Consider the following 26,155-nt stretch of genomic DNA (forward strand, 5'->3'; position numbering starts at 1 on the left):
TGGAGAAGCTGCTGCAGACGATACTGCGCTAGATGGACTCGGCAGAACCGAGAAGGCAGCTGCCTCTGCTCCTCTGTGTCGATCCACCCCCCGCTTGGTGTCCCGGTGGTTTTATATTTGCTAGCCAACCTTGTGAATCCCAGTGAGAAAGCATAGACATAAAAAGGCACCTGCATGCAAAGTCCTGCCAGATCTGAGCCCCAGCACACACACACACCCCGCCTTCAATTAGAGACACAAGGCTGCCCCCGCATGCAGTATATGCTTGGCCAAGAAGCCGCAGCAGGCCTTATGATGGGGGCAGCGGGGAGCAGCAGGGAGCAGCCCCCCACCCCTCACTGCCTGCCTCTGGGGCCTCAGGAGCAGGCAGGAGGAGGGAGACAAGCCAGGCCAGAGAAAGGAAGCCGCAGATGCTGCGTGGGAGGCAGGAGCCGCTTCCAGGGCAGAGATCAGGGAAGCTCAGGACAGCTCCAAGGCGGGGGTGGTGGCAGGGGAGGTGGCAAGCAGCAGAGCCCTGCAGCAGCCTGGGACCAACGGGGGGGGGGGGCAGGACAGGTGGATTTCGAGTGGCACAGCAGATGGCTCTGCCAATGTGCCAGCATGGCCCACAGCAGTGGCTGGCAGCAGCGGCAGCAGCAGCAGCTCCTCTCCAGGGCTGCAGGCAGAGCCCCCCCCCCCCCCGCTGGCTGGAGATGCTGCCAGGGAGTGGCGAGCCAGGGGCTTCTGCAGACCACCAGAGGTCTGGCCGTGCTCTGCCCCCACTGAGCTGGGGAGACTCCTCTGGCGAAGGGGGCCCTGTTTCCTGAAGACCCAGGCCCACCACTGGAAGCCCCGGCTGGAAGCCCATGGGAGACGGCAGGCCAGGCCACTGAGGAAGAGGTTGCCACCAATCCAGACACAGGCCGCTGACTGCAGTCCAGCCAGACCTTGGCTCCCACCACCTGCTGCCTGCCCAGCGCTCTTGGCCATGGCCACGGGGGGGGGGCTGCTTGACCGGTGACTCCCTCTGGCATGCACCAGCCGCTGTGGGGGCCACCAGCAAGCCCACCCTCGGAAGAGGTGCCCTTCCTGCAGGAGCCACCCAGAGGAGGGGCAAGGCACGGCGGTCTGGGTGGGCAACCCTTTGGCCTCCTCCCTCCCATCCTTGCTTCCTCAGACTCAGGGCCCCTCCTCAGGTCGCCAGGCTCGCCCCCACCAGCCAAGCCAGCCCCGCTTGCTTTGGCCTCGAGAGAAAGAGGGACGCTGCTCCCTCCCAGCCCCACCAGTGCCTGGCACCGCTCGAGGGCTCCTGGCAGCTGCTCCCCCCCTCCCCCCGTGCCAGCTGCAGCCAGCTCGACAGTCTCTCCCTCCGTGTCCCGGGCAGAGCCCTCGGCCCCCTTCGAGGAGGCCTGCCGACAGACTCCCGGCAGAGCGCCTGCGCCGCAAGGGCACCACCACCCGCACACGCCGGGCGGAAAGGACGGGCCAGACGGGGTCTTCTTGATCGGCCTCACTCCTGTGCCCGCCCCCGAGGAACCGAGCGCCAAGTCGGAGCAAGCAAGCAGCCGCCCGCCGCAGACTCCCCGCGAGGCCGGGCCTGTCTGCGGGCAGGGAAAGAGCCGGGGAGCTGCGGTCCCTCGGGAACCGAGGCGGGCAGGCCGGCGGGCAGGAGCCGGGGCCAGCTCCCCGCGCCCCGGACCCAGCCACGTGCTTTGCGGGCGGCCGCTAGCACCACCAAGGCTAGTCCGAAGCCCTCCTTGGGGCCGGCTGGGCAGCGGCGTCCGCCTCCCGCGACGGGGCGGGGCGGCAGCAGCAGCAGCGAAACACCGCCCAGAAGGCAGCGAACTGGCTGGTTGGCGGGCAGGACCGTCGACGGGGCAGCGCGAGGGCAGCCGCCGCTCCCGCCCAAGTGCCTCCCCCGAGGCGGTGTCGCTTTACGAGCGCTCAGACCCTGCTGTCCGCTGTGAGGCTCCACGCCCGCCGCTGCCTGGCCCCTGCCCTCCCGGGACCATGTTCCAGCGGCACCACAGGAGCAGAGTGACGGTCGCGCGGGGCTCCGCCCTGGAAATGGAGATCCGACGGGGCCGGTTCCGACTCAGCCTTCTCGGCGACACAGAGCAGGTAGGAGCGCCCGACCGCGGGGGGGGGGGGAGGGAGGGAGGGGCTGAGCCTCGCCAGCCCCTGCCAGGGGGCCGCCGCCGCCCTCTGCACGTGGCAACCGCCACTCCCCGCTAGGTGGCCCCTTGCCAGGCGGAGGGAAGTTGGCGCTGCGGCTGGGGACGGCCCTCTGGCAGGCAGGCCGGGCAACCCGCAGCGGGGCTGGGCAGCGCCTGGCAAGGCTCCGGGGTGGGGCCCTGAAACAGCCTCGGCTGGCGGCGGGGAGCCTCCGGAGCCCTTAGGAGCGGGGCGCAAGAAGGGGGCGGCGGCGGCGGCGGCGGCCGAGGGGCCGGGGTGACCCAGGGAGGGAGGTTTGCCGGGAGGGCGACGGAGAGGACTGTGGGGAGACTGAGGGGTGCGGGGTCTGAGAGCGAAGGCAGGGTCTTGCCGGGGCAGAGGAGCGAGAGGCTGCGATGGAGGGAAAGGCAGTGGGCTCCTGCCTTCTACTGCCGCCACTTCGAAGATTTGGGGGGGGGGCAGGGACCGGAGAGGGGGTGGATCTTGACCCCATATACCCCTTTGCTCCTCGCTCTCCCGCCAATGAGAGCCGCCCGTACTCCCTGCAGGCTGGCCATTGGCTGAGGGTCTAGCGCAGCTCTACCTGAGAATGGCCTGGCCAGCCGGCAGCAGGCAGTGCGGCTCTCCTTAACTCTGGGGCCAGGCAGGTGCGGGAGAGGGGAGCAAGTGGGGCTCCGGCAAGGAGGAGCAGCCGCCCCACCCCCACTCAGGGCCAGCCGCTCCTGCCCACAGGAAGCATTTGTGGCTGCCTGCTGTTGACCTGCAGCCTGCTACGCTCAGATGGTTCATCGCAATGTGAGGAGGGCCAAAGCCGGCCCTGAGCCCCTGCCCCTTGCCTGTGGTCTTCGGTTGATTCCAGGCCTGCTCAACTTTGCCCCCCACCCCTGCTGTTTTACTCCTATCATCTCCAGCCACAGTGGCCAGTTGATTGATTAAGTGCCATGTCAAGTCGGTCGGTGTCAACTCTGAGTGACCATCTAGATAGATTCTCTCCAGGATGATCGGTCTTCAGCTTCACCTTTTAGGTCTCTCAGTGGGGCATTCATGGCTGTCGTCATTGAGTCCCTCCACCTTGCTGCTGGCCGTCCTCTTCTGCTCTTTCCTTCCACTTTCCCCAGCATGATGGACTTCTCAAGGGAGCTGGGTCTTCGCACAATGTGCCCCAAGTAGGATAGTTTGAGCCTGGTCATTTGTGCCGCGAGTGAAAATTCTGGATTGATTTGTTCTATCATCCATTGGTTTGTTTTCCTGGCTGCCCATGGGATCCTCAAAAGTCTTCTCCAGCACCCAAGTTCAATAGCGTCAATGCTTTTTCTCTCTTGCTGCTTCAAAGTCCATCATTTGCATCCATAGAGTGTCAGGGGGAAAACCATGGTCCGAACAATTCTAATCTTGGAATCGTTGTGACTAGTAGCCAGGGACTATGGGAGTTGTAGGCCAACATCTGCAGGAGGGCCGAAGGGGAGCAGCATCTCATCTGTTTACACCTTGCCCTTTGGTTCTGGGGGAGGCGGCTGCCAGTAAAAGCAGAATCGCTTGCATTTGTAGGATGTGGATTTGCATTGGCAGGGTGCAGCACAAACCGGGGCAGTCCCAAGGCAGATGAGTGGCCAGGCTCCCTGGGAGGGCCTTCTGGAGTCCGGGCAGTGGGGCACCAGCAGGCGGGCCTCTTCCCAGGCGGCCTCCGCTGAGAAAGGAGCCTCTGAAGCTGCTCGGGAGTGCAGGCAGGTGTGCGTGGCAGAAGGTGGCCCTGCAGCAGGCGCCCTGGTCCTGGGCCCTCTAGGGCAGGGATGCTCAGACTTGGGCTCCCGGGTGGAGTTGGAGGGCAACTCCCATCATCACTAGTGGGAGGGGAGGGAGGTTGAGCATCCCTGCCCTAGAGGGCTTTAAAGGAGGAAGCCAGCCTTTCGAATGGTGCTCCAAAGGACCTGGTCACCTGCTCCTGCTAGCAGCTGCAGACTCTGAGCACTCTTCAAAGGCAGCGAGCACAGCCGAGCAGGGAGGCTCCCTCTCTAGGGCTGGATCGCGGTGGCCAGGCTGCCCCTCTCTGCCCCTTCAAGCCCCTCCCTAACCTGGATGGCAGCAGCTGGCGGAAGGCGGGCCCTGCTGCACATGCTCTGTCCAGACCTTGCAAGACGTGGCTGGATTGAAGAGGTCCTCAAGCCTCGCACCAGGCTCAATTTTTGTTGGGGGGGCGGGGGGCGGCACAGGTCCTGTTGCCCTTGAATGGGCTGAGCCCACCACCTGGAGAGGACGGGCCACCTTCATCCGTTCTGGACTGGCACCGCGGGTTTGTTGGTCCTCATCCAGTCCACCCAGTATGGATCTGCGCCAGGTAGCCTGGCTGTGGCTGAGAGAAGCTCATCCTCTGTCCCCCGGGACTGGCTGTGCAGTCTGTAAGTTGCAGGCGGAGATCCTGCAAGGATGCCTCACGGGAGTAGGATGCCTGGGTTCTCAGATCCCCACACAAGGAATGGCAGCTGCTGACCTCTCTCCATCACACCCCCCCCCCTTCAGCACAGAGAAGCAGCCCTGCTGCTGGGTCAGGCCCCAGGAGGCCTCCCTAGTCCAGCCCACAGTGGCCCCCCCAGTGGCCCACCAGAGGCCTCTGGGGAGCCCACAGGCAAGAGGTGGGTGGGGGCACACCCTCTCTCCTGCTGTTGCTCCCCCACCCCGGCATCTTGCCTCTGGGGCTGGAGGTGGCCTATAGCCCCCAGACCTTTCACCCAAAGGATGTGGTTGGGGAGGGTTCCGTTTGGGACAAAGCTCAGCCCTGGAGTTACTGAAGGAGAGAGTGCCTCTGAAGGCAAGCAGAGTGCCTTTGTCTCACCACAGAGCAGCCCCACCCCCGGTATCTGGGGGTTATGGCATTCCAATGGGGCTGTGGCAGTCTCCAGGGGGCCTCCATTTGTCCCCCTCTGGGCCAGCCCAGATACTCCAGGCAGGTCTTCCCCACGAGAACCTTCCTCGTCCTTCTGATTGTGGGTGGCAGGAGGCTGCGGGGGGGGGGGGGCTTGTGACATTCCTCAGCCCATTCCCTGAGCCTGCCGGTGGCCCAGCTTCAGGCTGCAGGCAGGGGCAGCTCTGCAGCCCCTACAGCACACACCCACCGGCCCCCCAGCAATGACCCCCTGCTGCTTTCCCTCTCCCCCCCAAGCGACAAGGAGGGAAGGAGAGAGAGACTTGAAAGGAGGCCGGGTGGGACTTCCATGCGGAAAGAAAGAAAAGGCCGCACCTTGGCCCAGCCTCCCCCCCCCGCCCCTCCCCAGCGGGTGGAACAAAGGCTGCCTTCTCCTGCCCGCCCCGCCCGTCTCTCCCCAGGAGGGCAGCTGGTCCCTCAGCAGACGGACGGGGCGCTCCAGCCAGCCTCCCTGCTTTCTGGCCCTGCGGATGGCCCTCCAGCTCTGCTCTCTGGATCTGGGGCTGTCCGGATGGCACCCCCACCCCAGTTGCAGGACTTGCCACCACTGTCCTGATCGGGCCCTCGTGCATTCAAGGGCTGCTGCAGGGAAGGCCCACGGACTTCACTGGCGGAGTGGAGACAAGCTCAGGAACAATGTCGAGCTCCGCGGTGTGTTTGATCACGTCAGGACGAGTGTGAGGCAAACCCCTCCCAGGCGTGTTTCGTGTCAGAAACGTTTTGTTGGTTCGGTCTGGATACAGGACCGCTTGGTCAACATAGAAATGGCTGGGGTGGAGCAAGGTCACCTGCTGGCACTGGCATTTTTGGATGGGCTGTCGAAGTGGCAAGCGGACCAGCATGGCCCTCTGTGAACCAAGGTGCCAAGGGAAGTTAGAACACGGCTGAGGCGAGCCTGGGTCCTCCCAGGCAGTAAAGACCCCCGGGAGGCATGGATGGCTTGGAGGGGGGAGCCCTTCCGGACGCGATCTTGGAGGGTCTGCGCTGAGTCTGCCCTCAGGCCTTGCTGCTCTTCCCAGCCTGTGGCCAGGGGGACCCTGCTTGGCTGGGTCCAGCGTCATCCAGCCCCAGGCTTTCTGTTCGTGATTCAAGTGCCTGAAGGGGGCACATGCAGAAGGGAGCAACTTGTGTTGGAGTCCCCAAATGCCAGTCTAGTTCTTGGCATGGCTGGTAGCAGCTTGTCCTCATGGGCCAGAGGGGTGCCAAAGGAGGCCGCTCGCGTGGCTCACTGCCTGCAGGCTGGCCATCTGTCAGGTTGAGCTGCGTTGCCAACCGTGCAGCTCTACCTGACAAATGGCCAGCCTGCAGGCAGTGTGGCCCCCGGGCAGGGCAGGAGGGGCAGCTGTGCCTCCTTTGGTGCTCCCCCAGCTCGTTAGGAAGGAGCTGCCACTGGACGCCGCCTGTGCCTTTTAGAACAGTTGGGTCATGGGGTTTTAAGTTCTGTCCCAGTAACCCGATGCAGGCAAACGGTCCCAGCAGCGGAGCAAATGTAGTCCTCGGCCTCGGAAAACAGCAACTCCTCACGTGAGGAGCAGCGTTGCTGGCAAAGCACACTTTGCCCAGTGGCAGCCAACACTTGGGCGGCCTCCCCATGAAAAAGGCCAGGGGAGGGATGGATGCAACCCGTATGTTCAGTGGGAGCTTCCCAGGGCCGTTGATGGGCAGTGGATTCAGGCCAGGCCAAAGTGAGGGCAACTGCCAGAGGCCCATCAGCGTGAAGAAGGGATTGGGCCCACTCATGGCTCTGTCGGCAACTGGGGCGGCAGCTCTGGGCTTCTGGGGGACCCTGAATGCCAGCTGTGGGGCAGAGGGTGATGCTGGGGCGGGATCTTGCCTTCTGGCCCTGCTCTGTGGTGGGCTTCCCAGAGGAATCAGCTGGGCCATCAGTGTTCCCTCTAAGAGGGCTTCCCAGATGTGGTTGACTACAACTCCCAGAATCCCCAGCTGCAATGGCTTTTGCTTGGGGATTTGGGGAGTCGGAGCCAACAACATCTGGGAATCTCTGTTCAAGGGAACACTGCTTGGGCTGATTCAGCAGCAGGGATCTTAAGATGCTCTTTTGGACCCTGTTGGGTTGTTTTAAAAAATGGGGAAGATTAACTGAAACAAATCTCTTCTTCGTTTTGCTTTGTAAACTGCGTTGTGAACTTTTTTTTTAAAAAAAAGTGGTATAAACAGATTCCTCATCAATTTCAGTTTTCTCAGATCCTCTTTCCTGCCCTGTCCTGTTATCCCTTTGACCGCTGCATATTTGTGGTCTGCCACATAGCTTGGTGCTGCTGGAATATGGAAAGCAGGGTGGGCAGAACCGGATCTCAGAAGATCGCCACTCAAGGTCTGGTCCCCCTTCTCAGGCTTTTGGTGAGCCCTGCATGTTGCCTCCACGGTTGTCCGTGGGCTGGAACCGGAGTGCTGGCTCTGGACTAAAAGAAACTGGGGGGCACTAGCTACCCGTTGGTTTAAAAACCAATATATATGGTGGGCTTGAAAATGTCGCTGGTGTGCCGCTTTCCCTTTTGCTGCATCTCAAGGCCAGGAAAAAGGCATCCGGAGGATTTCTGCTGCTGGTGCATTTCCTAAAGCAGCCCCGGCAGGCGGAAGGCGGTGTGGCTGCGCAGCTGGGCTGGGGGTCTGGTGTCAGCCCCGGCCACTCGCTGCCCGAAGCCCCACAGGCCAGACGCCCCCCCTCCCCCCTTGGGTGTGAAGATCGCCCCCCAGCTCTTTCCCCCTCTCAGCCCCCTGCCCCCCCTTCCTCCCCAGAGAGCCCGCTCCCTCCCTCCCTCCCTCCCTCCCTCCTCCCTCCCTTGCAAGGCCTCAGGAGTGCCGCTGCTGCCGCCGCTGGGGCAGTCTTAGCTGGGCTCTCCCTGTGTGACGCGTTCTGGGCCGCCAAGAGAGGGAGTCCTCTGTGCCCTTCATGCAGGGCCAAGAACGTGTAGGTGGAAGCCGCTCAGACCCTGTAAGACAGTAGAATTGACCGGAGTGCCAGTGGCAGTTCCAGCCTCAGCCACGGGGGGGCGGGGCGGGGGGGGCAGGGGGGCGACACCCTAAAGGCGGATGGGAGGCCAGGAGGGGCCTTTGGGGGCACCAGCCACGCACAGGGATGTTCTGGGCCGGCCTGGCCAAGTTCGGTGGCGGTAGAGCTGGCTGCACCATTTCAGCCTGCAAGTGGGGTGGGCGTGGGGGCCCCTTTAAAGAGAGGGGGAAAGAAAGGACAGAGGGACGGGCCTTCTGCTGAGTCAGTCCCGCTAGCTCAGTATTGCTGTAAAGAGACTGCAGCGGCTTCTCCAAGGTTGCAGCCAGCAGGAGTCTCTCCCAGCCCTCTCTTGGCGATGCTGCCGGTGCTCTTCCCAGAGCAGCCTCACCCCCCGCAGGGGAATACCTTACAGTGCTCAGGCATGTCATCTCCCATTCAAATGCAAACCAGGACAGAGCCTGCTTAGCAAAGGGGGCAAGTCATGCTTGCGGCCTCAAGACCAGCTCTCCATGCCACACGCACGCACACACAGCACCTTGGGGAGACGTTTCTAGTCCTGCTGATTTCCTTTAGTGCTACTTTCCACCAGTATTTGTTCAGAACGTTTTCTGCCGGAGAGGCTCAACGACGTGGCCTTCCGCCTGCAGGCTAAAGAGGTGCAGCCCCTCTGCCGCCTACTTCTGCTCTAGGTCTGGTGAGGCCCCAGAGGCTGGGCAGTCGGCCCCCATGCGTGGGCAGGCCTTCCTGGCTGCGGCGTCAGAACTGGCAGAGACGGGCATGTGCTGATCTGCCTTCGAGCAGCAGCAGCAGCAGCAGCAGCAGCAGCGGCTGCAGCTGCCGCCATGGCTCCCCCCACCCGTAAAGTTGCTTTTCTGGCTCAGCGCCTTGGGCTGTGGCTCTCTCTTGCCTGCCTCCTCCGGGGCCAGTTGCCACATGGGAGGCAGCCGTCCCGGTCTGCCTTGCAGGGCTGAGGTTGACTCTGGGGGCCCTTGGTGTGCTGTCCTGGGTGTGCCAAATCCTGACGAAGGAGCCTGACTGATGACCTCTGTGAGGCCCCAGGGCACCGAGAGGCTTGCTCTGTCCTGGGATGGCCTTTGCTGCTGGTTCCTGCCTTGGCAGCAGGGGGCGGGGTGGGCCACCTGAACTTCCGGGCACTCCCAGGTCTGGCTGTTGGTGGCTGGCATCAGGCCCAAGACGGGTTCCGACCCAGAGCCCGTCTTCACCAGGGAAGGACTTGCCCCAGCTCAGCCCTAACATGGTGGTACAGGAAAGTGCCTCTGACCGCAAGCAGAGTGCACCATCCCTTCCCCATGGAGGAGGCAGCCCCCCTCCCCCCTCACATCGAGCATGGAGAAGAGGGCTTCCTCCTTCGGCAGGCTGATGGAGGCTCTGGGGGCGACCCTGGGAAGCCCGCTTGGAGGGGCTGTTGCTTCCCTCCCAGCAGACATTGAGGAACCCCCCCCACCCCCGCTTGCTCTCACTCTGGGCAGGGGAGGCGGCTGGCTGTCTTTGCTTTTCTCCTGGGTGGCGCATGGGGGCGGGGGGGGGGCGGGGGGGCCCCCAGTGGCAGTGCCTGGCTCTGGCAGAGGAGGCGGCCCCGTGCCGGGCAGTCTTCGTTGGGGGCAGGCGCACGCATCCTGGGTCAAGATGCCAGGCTGGCGCAGGAGCCAGGCAGGGAGGCAGGCGGGTGTGAGGGGCACATCAGTGGCCGGGGGGCTCTGGATGGTGTGGGCTTGGCTTGTGGCCGGATTTGGCCCGGGCACCCTTTGGGGCATTGTGCAGGGCAGCATGGTCAGAGCAGGCACCTGGGGCATGTGGCCTGGTGGAGCCAGGCGGGGTGCGGGGTGGGCGACTCTGGGTCCCTCTTGCTCTCTGCCCTGGGCGGCTGGGAAGTGGCCTTGCCCTGCTCCCTCCCACTCCCCGCCGGTGGGAGGGGACAGGGAGGGGGAGGAGGAGAACTAGCCCAGGCCGGCCTCCAGCCAGCCAGCTGGGAAGGGGCGGCTCTTCCTGTAAGAGGAAGGGGAGGAATGCTGGGCTGGCGGGGGGGGGGAGGGGGATTTCCTGTCTGTGGGGAAGGGGGCTGGGGCGGGGCGGGGGGGGGCCCTGAGCAGGCCAGCCAGAGCCAGCCGGAGGTGAGAGCTGGGCTCTGGGTTGGGGAGGCGGTGCCAAGCGGCAGGCTCCGGCAGGGGGCAGCGTCTGGCTGCTGCGGAGGGGGGTGCCAGGGGGCGCTGGGGAGACTCTCTGGGACCCGCTGCCTCCTGGCTGTGGCCCCAGCGGTGCCGCCCGGGGGGGCTTCTTCCCCAGGGCAAAGGGGGCACCCATGGCTGGCCGAGGGCATTGTCCAGAGCCGGTGGCGTGGGCCACATGCTTCCTCGCGTGGGGTGCCCCTGGCCGGCTCCCAGAGTGTTGGGGGGGGCAGCCTCCAGGGCCCGCCTTGCTGGGCACAGTAGCCGCTTGTTCTCGCGGTGGGTGTTGAGGTGCTGGGCTGGCATGGAAGGAAGAAAGGGTCTTTTCTTTCCACAGCTGGGCCGGGGGCACGGAGGAATCTGCTGACGGAGGAGGAGGAGGAGGAGGGGTCTGGACAGTGGCGGGGTGGGGGCCGGAGGCAGCGAGCCGGCCCTCCCGTCCGAGCCCTCTGCCCTCCCAGAGAGCGCCCTGGGAGTCCACTTGAGCGGAGCCCAGATGGGGGCCCTGCTGGAGCCCCCTGGGGAGTAGCTGTCCCCTGGAGCGGGGCCTGCCTTGGCCGAGATGCAGGACAAGCTGCACATCCTGGAGGACCTCCATATGCTCTACATCCGGCAGATCGCCCTCAGCCTCGAGGTAACCTCCCTGGGAGAGCGGAGGGGGCCCTTTCAGAAGGAGACAGCAGGCCCAGTCAGTGTGCCGCGGGGGGGGGAGTTCCTGCGGGGACACGTTTGGGTCCCCCAAGACGACAGTAGATCACCTCTCCTGGCTTTTGTCGGCTCATCTTTTGCCAAATGACCACTTTTGAGTTTCACAGAACTCTTCCTTGAGCAGCCGCTCAAGCCATGGCTGAGAGTCCTGGGAACCTCCAGGAATCCCATTTGGGGCGATCAGCTGCACTGCTTTGGAGCTCCGGCAGGTTTCTCCCAGTCCCCTCTGTGGCCACTGTGCCCCTCTGAGGCTGTGTGGCTTTGGGGTGGGAAGGGAGCCCGGAGAGCCCCAGCCAGCCCCGGAGGCTGCCATCCCAGAGCGCCCTGCCCCCTGCCCTGCGAGGGGGTCCCAGGCTGGCTGGGCTGCTGCTCTGTGCCTGGGACCCCTGGCGGTCTGGGGCTTCCTGTGCTTCACCAGGACTGCCACCTTGAAGGGACTGATTGCTTCGATTAACCAACTAGTTGAGCGGATCTAAATCGACGAGTCCCCTGTTTGCCGGGCGACATTTTCAACGAGTGTATTCTGAGTGTCCGCCTTTGTTGACACTCCTGGGACTGACTGAGGTTCCTTCCCGTTGGGCTGCCACCCTAGAACTGATGGCGCTGCTGTTTCTAGAGGTTCACCTGCACCGGGGGGGGGGCCCAGGGGGGCCCTTGGTTTGGCCACTGTGCCGTAGCAGAGGGACCCCTCCTCTCACTGGGGGAGAGGGCTTGGGGCAGGCACGGGGGGCATTTGGGCCCGCGTGGAGGGGGGCTCTTGCTGCCTTGCAGGCTCTTCTGCGTCTGGGGGTCCTGCATTTCGTCGGGGTGGGGCTGCTTTTCAGCCCAGCTCCAAAGGCTGGGGGTGTTCCAAGGGGAGCCTCGTGCCGGCCGCACCTCCTCCTGTTAGGCACACCAGGCTGGCTTTGGGGCTGCCGGGGCTGCCAGTGTTTGCAGGGCAAATACAAAGGGGTGTGTGTGGGGGGGAGGCTTGCTCTTGGAGCATTTGGGGCTTGCTCTTGGCTCAAGGTTGACTCAGCCTTCCATCCTTCCGAGGTCGGTAAAATGAGTACCCAGAAATGTTGGGGGCAATATGCTAAATCATTGTAAACCGCTTAGAGAGCTCCGGCTATAGAGCGGTATATAAATGTAAGTGCTAGTGCTGTTGCTATTGCTATTTGCCTGGCCTTGCAGGGCTGCTGCTCTTTGGAGCTCCCTCTTCTCCGGGCCTTGGCAGACGCTTCTGTCTTGCAGGGCTCTGGCTTGGCCTGCCAGCGGCTTCCTGGGCCTTGGCCCTCCGTGCAGGGGGTGGGTGACTAGTTCTGCCGGGGATTACGCAGGAAACGCTGCTGCTGGGCAAAGGCCCCCCCCCCGCTGCTGGGCAGTGAGCCAGCCAGGGCCACGGGCAAGAAGCCCTTTGGGGTGGGCGCGTGGCCTGGCACAGCTGGGTGGGGGTGCTGAGCAGGGATTCCCAGGCCTTGCCAACTCCGGCTCCCAGCATCCCCAGCTGCAACGGGGCCTTTGGCAGGGGATTATGGGACTTGCAGTTGACAGAGCAACTCCCGTCTGCCCTGCACACCCAGCTTCTTTTACATGCCGGAAGCCAGCAGGCCTGGCCTTGCCGCTCCATCCCTGGCATAAATGTGGGCCTGCTGGGAAGTATGCCAGGGCATAAGCAAGGTTCTCTGGGGGGAGGGGGCACCTCGGACCCCCTGGTCCTGCGCCGCCCCCCCCCCAGGCCTTCGAGAGGCAGGAGCTGGGCAGAGGTGCTGGCCAGCAGGCATGCCACAAGGAGCAGGCCATGGGTCTGCCCCATGGAGCATGATCTGGCCACTGTGGGCTTGTGCAGGAGGAGGTCCTGCCCCAGGCGAAGGTGTGTGTGGGGGGTGCGCAGTTTGCATTTTCCTTGGGCACACCCATGGGGGGTGGGGAAGAGGGCTGCTGGGCTCCTGAGAGCACTCGCTTCCCTCTGTGCTGGGCAGTTTTGGGGACAGACCTAGATATGGTGGGGCCGCAGGGGGACCCTTGCCCTGGGAGGAACGTGGGGGGCCGGGTAGTACTTGCTCTGGGCTCCCTCCCAGGTGACTTCAGTGCCAGGTCAGTGAAGGGGGGCAGTCTGTGGGGCAGAAGTGTGCCTCTGGAGAAGATGGATACACTGCTTTTCAACAACAAGAAGAAGAAGAAGAAGATGGGCCGTGGACCCCAGTGGGCGGCAGCAGCCGCCACGGGGGGGGACACGCTCTGCTGGGCTGGAGGGGGCTGGTTGCTCTCCCCTCCTGCCCCCACAGAGGTGCCTCTTTCTCTGGTCGGTCAGCCAGGGCGGCAGCAGCGGGAGCTGTGGAGGAGTCATGTGCACTGAGCCCTCCCTTCTCATCCCATGGGCTGTGAAGGAATGGCACTCTGCACGGGCTCAGAAGCACTCCAGTATTGCTGTGGAGGATCCTGATCTGGATTAAGCCGGGGAGGAGTGGAGAGACCCAGGCCCTTGTGGCCCTGCTCCCTCCCCCCCTCCCTCCCTCCCCCCCCCTTGTTCTCCAGCCTGTTCAGTCTGCAGCCTTCCCTGCCATAATCTCCTGGCAACGGCAGGGCCACAAGCTGGGGGTGGGGCAGCCGGAGGAAGGCTTGCTTGCCCGCTCTGCCCAGCCCCATAAGTGGAGCCTGATCTGGCTCTCCACAAGGCCCGAGCATGGGAGAAGCCTCCTCTGGCCCTCCAGGCTCAGCCTGGCTGCACGTGTCTCCCTGGACCCTACAGGATGGAGGCGGGCACACACACACACACACACACACACACACCCTGCCCTCCCTTCTCTCAGCCCCATGGCAAGGAGGGAGCCCTGCATAGTCCCAGGATGGCGGGGCGGGCGCTGGTGGTGTCCTGGCCTCTCCCCTCCCCCAGCGGCTTTCTGGAGGGCAGCTGCTGCCCCCCCTCTTTGGGTGGGGAGGCAGCCCCCCTTGGCCCCTCCCCAGCCCTGCTCCGGCATCTGCACAGCTGGTGATGTCAGTCTTCCCTCCTCCTCCCCCCTCCCCCTCCGCTGTGCTCCCAGGGCAGCCCCCCCCGCCCGCCCGCCCCTCCCCTCCCCGCTCTCTGCCAGCTTGTCCTGCTATTGCAGCAGCGGCAGCCCCCGTGCCTGCGTGCAGGGCCATGGGCTGGGGAGCCCGGGGCTAGGGGGCCCTGCACTCCGGCGGCAGCAGCAGCAGCAGCAGCAGCATGGAGAACGGGAGGGTGGCCAAGGTGAGTGCCAGCCGCTGGGCTGCGGGAGGGGAGGGGGCCCTGCAAGGGAGGGGCCAGGGCTCGCACAGACAGCCGGGCAGAGGGGGCTGGCCCCCCAGAGGGCATCCGTGTCTCCCCCCACAGGGCCCCCGACCCTTCGGGCATTTCTCCCTTCCTCCCCCCCCCTCCGCTGCTCTGCCCCACTACTCTTGGCTGTCAGCCGGAGAGAAGATGCTAGGGGTGTCTGTGGGGGGGGGGGCAGCTCTGGGCGATTTGCTGGGTGGGAGCCTCTGCTGCACCCAGCAGGCACAGGGCCCCTCCCTCACAAGCCCCCCTGCAGCCCCACCAAGGGGCAAAGGCTTCTGTCTCAGCAGCAGCAGCAGACTGAGCAGTCTTCCCCACCCCCACCCCACCCCACCCCGCCCGGAGAAGGGTCTGATCTCCTGCCCCCAGTCGTCCCCCCCCCGTGTGAGAGAGGTCTGCGGGACCCGAGTCCGAAGCTTTTCCTCCTGGCCCTGGTGGAGGAGGGGGAGGGGGCACTCTGCCTGTGCCTGGTCACTCTTGGCCCCTGAGTGGCCCGGCCGCCTCTTTCAGGGCCTGGCGGGGCTCGCTGCGGCCTGTGACATGGGGGCCTCCTTGGAAGACGGGGAGGGTCCCAGCCGGCTGTAGCAGAGATCCCGAGACAGGCAGCAGCATCCAGGGGTCAGCAAGCCCCCCCTCCCCCCGGGCCCCGCCTGCCCTGAATTGCCACGGCTGCCCACTTCCCGGGGGGGGGGGAGGCAGAACATGGGCCAGATCCGCCCCCTCCCTACTGCGCCGGAGAGATGCCAGCCGGGATCCTTCCTCCCCAAACCCTCCGCTTCTCCCTCGGGAGAGGCTTCCTTCTGTTAAATGTGGCCCCACCTCGTAACAGTCGCACTAAGGAAGGGTCGTGCCCCCGCTGCCCCCCCCCCAAAAAAGAGGTGGCCAGAGAGCCTCTCATCTGGATGACGGAGCTGCAGGCTCCTGGTGGGCCAGAGCAGGGTGGGGGGCAGCCGCACAGCCCCTGCCGGTCATGGGGGAGCAGAGGTGGGTCCCCCAGGCCTTCCAGATGGGGAGGGAGACTGCAGACCTGGACAGACGGAGCAGCTCTGTGAGGAGAAGCAGCCTCCCTGCTCGGGTTTCTCGGGCCAGGCACTACCTGTTGTCTGTGTGTGTCTCTGTGTGTGTGTGTGTGTGTGTGTGTGCATGCCAAGGAGGGCAGCCGAGGTGGGCGGTGGGGTGGGTGGTGCTCTGGAAGGCAAGTCCTGCCACCTGGGGGAGAGGAGGGGGGCAGCGGGAGCCCTACCCTGTGGCCCTTTGGGGAGAGCATGTCCTCTGCACACCCTCAGACACAGTCACTTGAAAGGGGGACCCAGACGGGGTTGCTTCACGCCTTCCAGTGCTGCATCGCCCTGGTGCTGGCGAGGGAGGAGGGAGTCAGGACCCCCCCCCCGCCGCCAGGGGTCTTCAGCCAGTGCTCCTTGGCTCTGACGCAAGCACCGGGATTGCGGTCCTGGGGGGCAGCGGGGAGAACTCGGGCTCTCCGCTGTTTCCCCCCCAGGCCAGGGGGTCTGTGGGGCGTACTCCTTGGTGGGCAGGAAGGCAGTCGGTTCTGACTCCGCCTCTCCGGCCTCATCCAGAGCGGCTCCTCTCTGCCAGCCCCGCACTGAAGCCTGCCTGCATCGGTCTTCCCCTGCTGGCCTGGGTGGAGCCCTTTTGCTTAACCCCGGACCTGCAGACGTTCAGTGGTGGCGGCAAAGGCACTCTGCACGTGCTTTGGGCGCTCTCCTCTGACTGCTGCTTTCCCTGAGACCAGCCACTTAAGCAGGCGCTGGACTTAGCCGTGTGCCGAGGCCGGGCCTCTTGTGTCCCGCAAGGGATGCCGAGGCCAAGGCCCCATTCTGCTTCACACACGGATGGCAGCCAAACACCGCCCCTTGCTCCCAACCCCAGACGGGGGCACAGCGGATCAGCCAGGCAAGAAAGCTCCATTGGAAGAGACTGGACAAGGCACCCAGCGGCAGCAGCAGCAGCAGCCGCCAGGAGAAGCTCTTCCAGCTTCCTGGCCAAAAGCCCAGATAAAAAGGGCAAGTTTCGGGAATGTCCAGAATGCCAGGAGGGAGGGGGCAAATGGGGTCACGCTGCTATGGGTCACGCCTCCGGCAGAGGTGCAACTGGTAAAGATGTGGGGGGGAGCCTTTTTGGTGGTGGCTCCTTGGCTTTGGAACTGCCTCCCCAGGGACACCCACCTCCTGGCTCCCTTTTCACAGGTTTCCCAACATGCAGTTTAAATCCCGTATTTTGTCAGGTCTTTGGGGCTGTCTTTCTTTCCCCTGGGTCCTGGTGCCGGACTGCTCTGGCCTTGTTTCCATCATTTGTATGCTGATTGGTGTGTTTCTTTTATGTGCCGGGAAAGCCTCAGAGACTCAGTAAGGGGTCCTTTCACTGGCTGCCCCCACCTGACCCGGGTTCCCCCTCCCTGCAGGGCACGGACCTCCAGAAGAAGATTGACCATGAGATCCGCATGCGGGACGGAGCCTGCAAGCTGCTGGCGGCCTGCACCCAGCGCGAGCAAGCCCTGGAGGTCACCAAGAGCCTGCTGGTCTGCAACAGCCGGATCCTGGCCTACATGGCCGAGCTGCAGCACATGAAGGAGGCACAGGTGATGCAGCGCATGGCCCGACGGTGAGTGGGGACGGGAAAGAGGGCGCGGCTGGCTAGCAAAGGAGGCGGCAGCCCGTAACTGCCAAGGTGAGAGGTGCCCGGAGTGAGGCTGGCTGGTTGGGGAAGGGCACTCTGCACATGCTTAGCGGTGCTGAATCCCGGCTCTGGGGCTGAGATCTGCTGTGGGCAGCCCCAGGTGTGCTGGGCTCCCAAGAAGGGGCAAGGCCGAGGAACAGGGGCCTGGAGGGGCGAAGGATGGCCAGGCGGCCTGGGGATCCTCGTGGCTTGGCTCTGGGTGAGAAATACGGGTGGGGGTGGGGTGGGGGGGAGTGTGTGTGTGGGTGTGTTTCTCCAGGAGTAGCTCCCGTCAGAGTCGGCAGGCCTCCAGTGAGCTCAAGGGAGCATGTCAGGATCTCCCCCTGATTTTACCTTCACAGCCACCCAGTGAGGTAGGGAGAGTTGACCGCCCCCCAGCACTGCCCCGCGGTCTCCAGAGATGGGCAGATTCCTTGGACATGAGCCTGGAGGTTTTCATGGCTTGGTATTGCAAAGAATACCGAGGGTATTGGGAGTACTCCTGGACCCAGGCCTCACCCTGGTATCTCAGGTGGAGGCCATGGCCAGGAGTGCTTTCTACCAGTTTCGGCTGATTCGACAGCTGCATCCATTCCTTGAAGAGGACGGCCTCAAAACAGTGGTGCACCAGCTGGTAACCTCTAGGCTTGACTACTGCAATGCGCTCTACGTGGGGCTGCCTTTGTATGTAGTTCAGAAACTTCAGTTAGTTCAGAATGTGGCATCCAGACTGGTATCTGGGGTAACTCGGAGAGACCATATTATGCCTGTTTTGAAACAATTGCACTGGCTGCCAATATGTTTCCGGGCAAAATACAAAGTGCTGGTTATTACCTTTAAAGCCCTCTGTTTGATCTAAGATCGTAAATAAACAACTAACTAACCTTTAAAGCCCTAAATGGCTTTCGCCCAGGTTACCTCAGAGAGTGCCTTCTTCTGCATGATCCCCACCTCACGTTAAGGTCATCTGAGGTAGTCCGTCTCCAGTTACTACCAGTACATCTGGTGGCAACTCAGAGGTGGGCCTTCTCTGCAGCCGCTCCTGGGCTGTGGAATGCAGTCCCGGCAGAAATCCGTCATTTGAATTCTCTATTAGCCTTCAGGAGAGCCCTTAAAACGTATCTGTTTGGCCTGGCTTTCCAGGGTTTTAAAATCTGTTTTAATATTTTAACCCGGTTTCAGGGTTTTTAATTCCTGCAATTGTTTAATTGTTGTTTTAAAATGTTTTTAAATTGTTAATTGTTGTTATATTGTTTTTAATTTTTGGTTTAGCTCTTTACTGTTTTAATGGTCTGTTTTAATTGTAAACCGCTCTGAGCCATTTTGGAAGGGCGGTATAAAAATCAAATAAATAAATAATAAATAAATAATGACCAGATGAGGTCCACCGTCAGGTAAACAAGTGTCAAAAAGAGGCAGGTGAAGCTTTGTCCTTTCTGTTAAAAATATTCAAAGCTGCTTGTGAAAAATAAAATCCTAATCAAAACTGGCAAAACACACACATACGGTACACATACACACAAATTAAAACAGTAAAATAAATGAGAAACTTTAAAAGCATGTCAGCTTAAAAGCAGGAGACCAGCAAAAATCTGTAGAACAGCAGATCAGTTGGACATGAAAAACTTGTTGAAACAGATATGGCTTCCTCTGACATCTGAAGCCACAAAGAGGAAGGAGGAGAGCCCAACAGCGGATCTCCCGGGAGAGGGCATTCCAAAGTTTTGCTGTTACCACTGGAAAGACCCCGTCTCTTGTCAGTGCCATCCACTGTCCTGTTGTGGTCGAGGCAGAGGGCAGGGCTTTCAAAGCTGCACTCCAAGGTTCATGGAGGATATTTGCGGTGTGCCATGTTTAAAATGCAAATTATACAAAATCCAGCACAATTTCTTGGAGTTAAATCAAGCCACTCTTTTAACATTGGGTTACAAACCTTGCAGAATTCGCTCCTGCTGCTTTGTACAAACTGTGCTATGTGATTCTTGCTGCTGCATCTCACATGTTCCCCCCTGCCTTCCCACAGATGCTTCGTTTTCTCTACTGACAAAGTGGCCTAGTTTGCCAGTGCAGGATACAGTCTTGGCTTTATATTGTGGAGTCACAAATGTGGCTGTGTTTGGGATGGGAGCCCCTCCTCCTCTCTCTCTCTCTCTCTCTCTCTCTCTCGTGTGTGTGTGAACCCTCTGTCTCAGTCTCCTCCTTTCCTCTCCAGCCCTTCGGATGCTGGACCCACGGACGATCGCTTGCCTTGTCGGGGCAGAGTCTGCATCTCAGGTAAGCAGCTGCCTGCTCACTGCCCAGCGCAGTCCTGGGGCAGCTGGGAAGAAGCCCCACCACACACCCCCATGCTTGCTCCCAAGTCCAGGGAGGAAGGGCCCCCCAAAGCACTGCCCTTGAGCTTGGGAGAAGCTGATCAGGGCTGGCTTCCTGCCTCCAAACTGGAGAGCAGCAAAGGGGGCCAAGCAAGAGTTTTAAAAGGGGTGATGATCCTTGGCCTTTGTCCAGCGCTTTGGAGAGTGTGAAGTGCTTCCTCACAGCAGCCCAGTGAGGCGGGTGAGTCTCCTTATCCCTGGATTGGGGCTGGGGAGAAGAGAGGGAGGGACTTCCTGCCGAGGGGACAAGGTCCTGGCTTGTTGCTTGGTCTCTTACCTGACCTTCCGGCCAGGTCCTGGCTTGCTGCTTGGTCTCTTACCTGCTATTCCACACCAGCTTTTAAAAAATCCAGTAATCCAAAAACCTTCCGTTTAAGATGAGAGTTCAGATGCTTTACATTTTCATTTGTGCTCTAAAAAGAATGGAACTGGCAAGTTAAGGTGCCCATCTTAACTTCCGCACCATATAAGCTGTAACGACCGAACAGTCTGGTATATGATGATGGCTTTAGAAATGAGGCTATATGTACTCACATGTTGGCGTGGTCAGAGATGCATATGGGGCATCTCTAGGAAGTGATTAGGAAAACTGCATCTGTTAAATGTCTGCCTGGATGCATCCCTCCCCAGCCCAATGTCCAGCTGAAAGACCAAGGCAAAGTGTGGGTGCATAGAGCCTCATTTTTAAAGCCATCATATACCAGTCTTTACAGCTTAGATGGCGCATAAGTTGATAGGCACCTTAACTTTCAATTTCCATTCTTTTTAGAGCACAAGTGAAAATGTAAAGTATCTTAATTTTCATCTTAGTCCAAAGGTTTTTGGATTACTGGATTTCCAGGCATTTTAAAAAGGACAATCTGATTAGACACTATGGGGAAGAGCTTACCCAGACCACAAGGTAGAACTTCCTGATGCTGCTGAACACCAAAAACTTTGTAAAACCTTCAATGAAGATAAAGTCGCACTCCCCCAGCCCCGCCTGGAAAAAACAATTCAATGAAATTAGTGGATTCAGTAACAGTGTCAGTGTGATCCCACCTCATGATTATTCATCAGTGAATAAGGACACGACGAGAATTTGTGTTCACTTGAAAGCTGTACTTCATTTTTCTTTTTCGTAAATTAAAAAAAAACTCCACAAACAACAATGATGATTAAAAATAACAAATGCTTTGTGTCCAAAGCTGCAGGTTATCTTCCCAGAAATTCCCCCTAAACCTCTCAGTTCTCCTGCTTGATTTAATTTGCTTCAGGATGGTGTTATCAGCAAAACAGTGGTAGGCCATAAGCCAATCTGAGTGGAATAGTCGGCTTGAACCCTCTGAATTATGCCTTTTTACCATCTATAGTGACTCATACTCTGCTTTATGAGCCCCCTAGAGAAGAAAAGCCCCCCAATTCTTGAAAGCTCAACTCTTTTAAGGGACAGAAACCGACAGGAGTCCTGAGCTCTTCGGGCCTTGGCTGCCCTTCCTCTTTTAATCAAGTGGCGGCATGCTTTAATGAGACAGGAGAACCTCATTAATCGCAGGTCCAGCACCCTAACCGGTTTCGAATATCCGCGGCCGGGTAATGGACACCTGAGCTCAGTAGATGCGGGGGTTGGGGAGACCCGAGGAAAGGGTTAGACCCGCTGCTGGGTATCCGCAGGTCGGGAGTGGCCAGATAATGACCCTGGAGGGTCATTTGCAGCCAGGGTTGCCAACTGTCCCGGATTAGGAGGGACGTCCCTAATTTCAGGGAGGAAGTGTCCGTGCTGTTTGGGGCAGCATTTTGCCCCCACCGGGGTGGCAGGGGGCAGGCACAGGCAGGCTGGCAGCTCAGAAGCGGCGGAGGGAACACGTGGTGGCCAGGCGGGCGAGGGACCCGGCAAAGTGCTCCCGTTTGCACCGCAGCCTGAAAGAGCTCCCTCGCGGCCCTCCCACCCACCTGCTCACCCTGCAGGAGCTTGCGGAGGCTGCTTCACTGGGGGGCGAGCGGCCTGATCCTGCCCCTGCCCGAAAGAGCTCAGCTCTCTCGCAGCTCCCCCGCCCGCCAACTCACCCGGTAAGGGGCGTGAGCGTCCTGGTCCTGCCCCTGCCTCAACTCCCTCCCAGGTTTGCCGGAGCAGCAGGGGTGATCTCTAAACTACTTACTTTGCTGCCTGCAGCTCTTGCTTCTCCGAGAATTCTCCCCTCCCCTCCCCACCCCCACCCCCACGTCTTTCCCATGGGAGAGAGTCCTTGGCGGTTTGGTCCCCACCACAGGAAGCATCAGCAGGGAAACTTCTTTGCTTCTAGTTTTTGGAGGGGAGGGGGAGCAGCCTCTCTTGCCAAATTCCAGCAGCGGGAAGCCCCTCGTCTGCCTCCTCTTATGAAGGGCTTTCACTTGTCTCAATCTAACCAGAGGCAGCCAAAGCTTCATATATCGCTTGGAAATCCGCCCCTTAAGCCCCCCAACGCCCCCACCCCCCAACCCACCCATCAGGTTTCCTGACACTCACATGGGCAGCTTCCCCAGCACAGGGACGGCAGCAGTGAAGTTGTCTTCGGGGCAGGAGCGACAGTCCAGGACAGGGTGAAAAGAGAAGGAAATCCAGCAACCGGGCCTTGCCTGTTTCAATTCACTGGAGTCAACTTAGAATTCACTTAGGATTCCCCGAGTCACAGTTGCATGGGGTGAGGAGGGGGAGGAAGGAGATGGATGGGAGGATGTCCTTGGGATTTTGTTAGCTCCTTCCAGACAAGTAGCAAAAATGCCTCAGATGAATGAAGTTGTGTAGGGCTGCTAATCCTCTAGGACTGACCTGGGAGTCTCCAAAAATCAGCATTAATCTTCAGGTGATGATTGAAGCAGTCTTGACATTGTGCACAATACTGGAGAAAAAATATATCCAGGGCATTTTCCGGACTACGAGAATTGCAATGGGTAAAGCGCTGCAAAGTGTGACGGAATAGTGCAACAGTTTAAAACCAAGAGTAAAGCGTTGATTCAATTCTTCGTTGTAGGCTGGTGGCCATTCATATTTTCTGTCCACTGCAACATGTTTTCAAGGCAGGGCTGCCCATATTCTCCTTGAAACGCATGTATCTGCCTCACCTCCTGCTCCATTTGGGCCAATGGAGTAGCAGGGGGTGTATGTATGTGTGTGACGTGAAAAAATTGTTTGTAACTTATTGGCTACCTTGTGCAAATCCACCAGCAGGGGGAAGTGCTGTTCCAAAACAAAAATCTAACTTTGTCTTGCATCATTCCAGTTTTGCACAAGCAATAACTGGGCCCGGGGGCGGGGGGTGGTGGTTAAAGAGAGGGAGTGGGGTGTGTGAGGAGTGCCTTTGGAGTGAAAAACAAGGGAACTGCTCATTGGGGGGCGGCAGCGAAAGGGAATCCAGGAAGGGGGAAAGACAGGAACTGGTGCACCTCCAGAGAAAGAAAGAAAGAAAGAAAGAGGAGGAAGGAGGCAGCAGCAGCGGGGAGGGCTGTGGTATTGCACAGAAGTAAATGAATCATGATTCAGTTCAATGGGCTTCCTTTTAAGTAAGTGATGGTTCTCTCTCCCTGCCCTTTGCCTTGTAGTAAGCAAGTGGGATTGCACAGAAGTAAATGATTTAATTCAATGGGCTTCCTCTTCAGTAAAAGTGCACGAGAAAGGGTTGGATTCAGTAATCTGCTCAGCTGCACTAATATGAGTCTCTGGCCAAAGTAGCAAATTAAAAGGGGAATACACCAAAGAACCCCAGTGGAATAATAATAATAAAAACCCTCTGATCTCTTCCGTCCCCACCCCTTCTGTGTTGATAAGCTCAAGTTATATTGGAAGCAAGCAGAGGAGGAGGGAGGTGTGGGGTTTGGGATCTGTGGGGAGGAAAGGAGGGGAAAGCCGAGAGTTCTCCCTGCCTGCTTCTCTCTCCATGGTGAGGGGGTGCAGGAAGAAAGCACACGCATGCGCCCAGGCCTGAAACCGGCCAGATTGGCTTCATTTGGGATGGGAGGAAGACGAGTCGGCTAAGGGAGTCTTTCGCAGCCTTCTCTCCTAGTCTTGCCTGACTCCAGCGCACCTTTTGCCAGCGCGCACACTCCGAGCCCTCTACTTCACAGAGTTTGGGAGGCAGGAGATCTCTCGCCGCCGTCCTGCTCTGCCGCTGCCATGCAGCGTTAGGTTTTTAAAGTTTTGGTTTTTTTAAGGTTAAAAGAACGGTCAAAAAGTGGGAGAAATTGAGTCCCTATTGGGACGAGCATTTCCCTGCAGGAAGTCGGAACATCCCGCACAGGGCGGGACAGTTGGCAACCCTACCAGGAACCTACCTCCTCCTTCCCATGGCCTCCATTATCCATGGATTCTCTATCCACGCCCCCCCCCTCGGAACAGAACCCCCACAAATAACGGGGTTCTCCTGTACTTATTAGTGTCTGTCTCTTTTCCTTCTGTCTAGGAAGTAGTATATTTTAATAGTTATACAGAAGTGACATAGCGTCTGAGCATAGCTGGAGTATATTTCTTCCCTTTCAACCTCAGGCCTTCACTTAATGGTTAATGGCTGATTGGTGTCTTGACTGCCTTTTTAAAAGTTGTCAGAGATGGAGGCTCTTATCAGCATGTTCCAAAGCCTCTGGGCAGCAATGGAGAAGGCCCATCCCTGAGTAACCACCAGACAAGCCAGTGGCAACTGCAGACGAACCTCTCCAGATGATCTCAATGGGCCGTGTGGTTCATAGCAAAGAAGAGGTTCCCTTAGATACCCAGGGCACAAGCTGTTCAGGGCTTTATAGGTTATAACCCCGACCTTGTACTTTGCCCGGAAACTTATCGACAGACAGTGTAGATCTTTTAAGTAAGTGATAGGGTCTCTCCAAGATGACCCAGAGACCAACCTGGCTGCCACATTCTGGACCAAGTGCAGTTTCCGGACTACGTGGAGCATAGTGCAGTAGTCAAGTCTGGAGGTGACCAGCAGATGTACTGCTGTTCTGAGCCTGAGGTCATTTATCTCAAGAAATGGACGCAGCTGGCGTATCAACCAAAGGTGATAGAGAGCATTTATTTATTTATTTACTGCCTTTCATGAAAACAATCCCAAGGCCGTTTACAGCAACATTTAAAAACAAGATTATAAAAATGATACAGTTAAAATATGAGACAAATCTGATTAAAAAATTTAAGACACAAGTATAAAAACAATACAAAGTACAAAGAGCAGCAGCAGAGACAATCCTATAAAAGCCCTGGTAAAAAGCCAGAATTTAACATACTTTCTAAAAGCTGTGATGGAAACCGAGGAGCGAATAGCCACCGGGAGAGCATTCCAGAGTCTGGGGGCAGCCACAGAGAAGGCCTGGGACAACCAGGGACACCAGGGAGAGGTTTGTGTCCAGAAGCACCCCCAGATGATAATTTATTAACCCCTGCTAACTTGGCAAAGAGGCACCTTTTAACGTGGTGATTCTCTTTATTCAGCAGGGGGAGAGTAACTGGCCCTCTCCGTCCCCAGCACAGCATCCCTCCAGTGACTGTTGCTGGTGTCTAACTGATGTTACTTTTTAGATTGTGAGCCCTTTGGGGACAGGGAGCCATCTTATTTATTTATTATTTGTCTGTGTAAACCGCCCTGAGCCATTTTTGGAAGGGCGTAATAGAAATTGAATTAATAATAATAATAATAATAATAATAATAATAATAATAATAATAAAAATGGCGAGACACTTGGACAGGTTAGCATCAGAAGAGGCATTTTCCAAGGGGACTCACTACCCCTCTGTTGTTTGTAATCGCCATGACTCCACTTTCACAAATACTAAACAAAACAGGCCTCGGATACCAAACATCTAAAACATCAAGTAAAATCAAACATCTGCTGTACATGGACGATCTGAAGTTGTATGGAAAGTCCCAGTCAGAAATTGAATCACTGCTAAACACTGTCTGTATATCCAGTAGCGATATAGCAATGGAGTTTGGACTAGACAAGTGTGCTGCATTAATAATGAACAGAGGGAAAATAACAAAAACAGAAGGAATAGAACTGCCCAATGGAAGCAAGATCAAGAACCTGGAAGAGAAAGAACCTTACAAATACTTGGGCATTCTCCAGGCTGATAACATCACACACACTGAAGTTAAAAGAAAAATTGGAAGTGAATCCACCAGGAGAGTTAAAAAAAATCCTCAAGTCCAAACTCAATGGCGGGAACACCATACAAGCCAGAAACACCTGGGCTATACCTGTTATCAGATACACTGCAGGAATAATAGACTGGACCCAGGCAGAGCTAGAGACGCTAGCTCTTAAGACCAGGAAAATCATGACCATCAAACATGCTCTGCACCCCCGCAGTGATGTAGATAGGCTATACTGCCCTCGCAGCTCAGGTGGAAGAGGAATGCTGCAAGTCCATCAAACAGTAGAGGAGGAGAAAAGAGGCCTTGAAGACTATATCAAGGACAGTGAAGAAGATGCACTTCAAATGGTCAATAATGAGAAACTATTCAACACCAATGAAACAAAGCAGGCCTACAAGAAAGAACAAGTCAAGGACCGAGCAGAAAAATGGAGAAATAAGCCACTGCATGGTCAATATTTGCACAACATAAGTGGAAAATCAGACATCACCAAGACCTGGCAATGGCTTAAGAATGGCGACTTGAAGGAAGAAACAGAGGGTTTCATACTGGCTGCACAAGAACAGGCACTAAGAACAAATGCAATAAGAGCAAAAGTCAAAAAGTCAACAACAAACAGCAAGTGCCGCCTTTGTAAAGAAGCAGATGAAACCATGGACCACCTAATCAGCTGTTGTAAAAAGATTGCACAGACTGACTACAAACAAAGGCATGAAAAGGTAGCAGGGATGATACACTGGAACATCTGCAAAAAATACAAGCTACCTGTAGCCAAGAATTGGTGGGACCA

At 58.6% G+C, this 26,155-nt stretch overlaps 1 protein-coding gene across 10 annotated transcripts in view; it reads left to right on the forward strand.

The window, feature by feature from the left end:
* Positions 1-1,488: 1,488 nt before the first annotated feature.
* Positions 1,489-26,155, forward strand: part of RTKN (rhotekin) — a 34,905-nt gene continuing 10,238 nt past the window's right edge. For 2 of the 10 annotated variants that reach the window (XM_053254579.1, XM_053254578.1), the window contains exons 1-3: positions 1,490-2,100; positions 16,639-16,838; positions 19,105-19,166. In XM_053254579.1, coding sequence (XP_053110554.1) covers positions 1,990-2,100; positions 16,639-16,838; positions 19,105-19,166 — 373 coding nt within the window. In that variant the 5' untranslated portion in view covers positions 1,490-1,989. Of the gene's footprint in view, positions 2,101-9,962; positions 10,058-10,117; positions 10,181-10,250; positions 10,869-13,995; positions 14,154-16,638; positions 16,839-19,104; positions 19,167-26,155 lie in introns of those variants that run through there. The other 8 variants (XM_053254573.1, XM_053254572.1, XM_053254575.1 and 5 more) reach the window with 8 other exon arrangements.

Source organism: Hemicordylus capensis, chromosome 5, assembly GCF_027244095.1.
Source record: "Hemicordylus capensis ecotype Gifberg chromosome 5, rHemCap1.1.pri, whole genome shotgun sequence".
NCBI lineage: Eukaryota > Metazoa > Chordata > Lepidosauria > Squamata > Cordylidae > Hemicordylus > Hemicordylus capensis.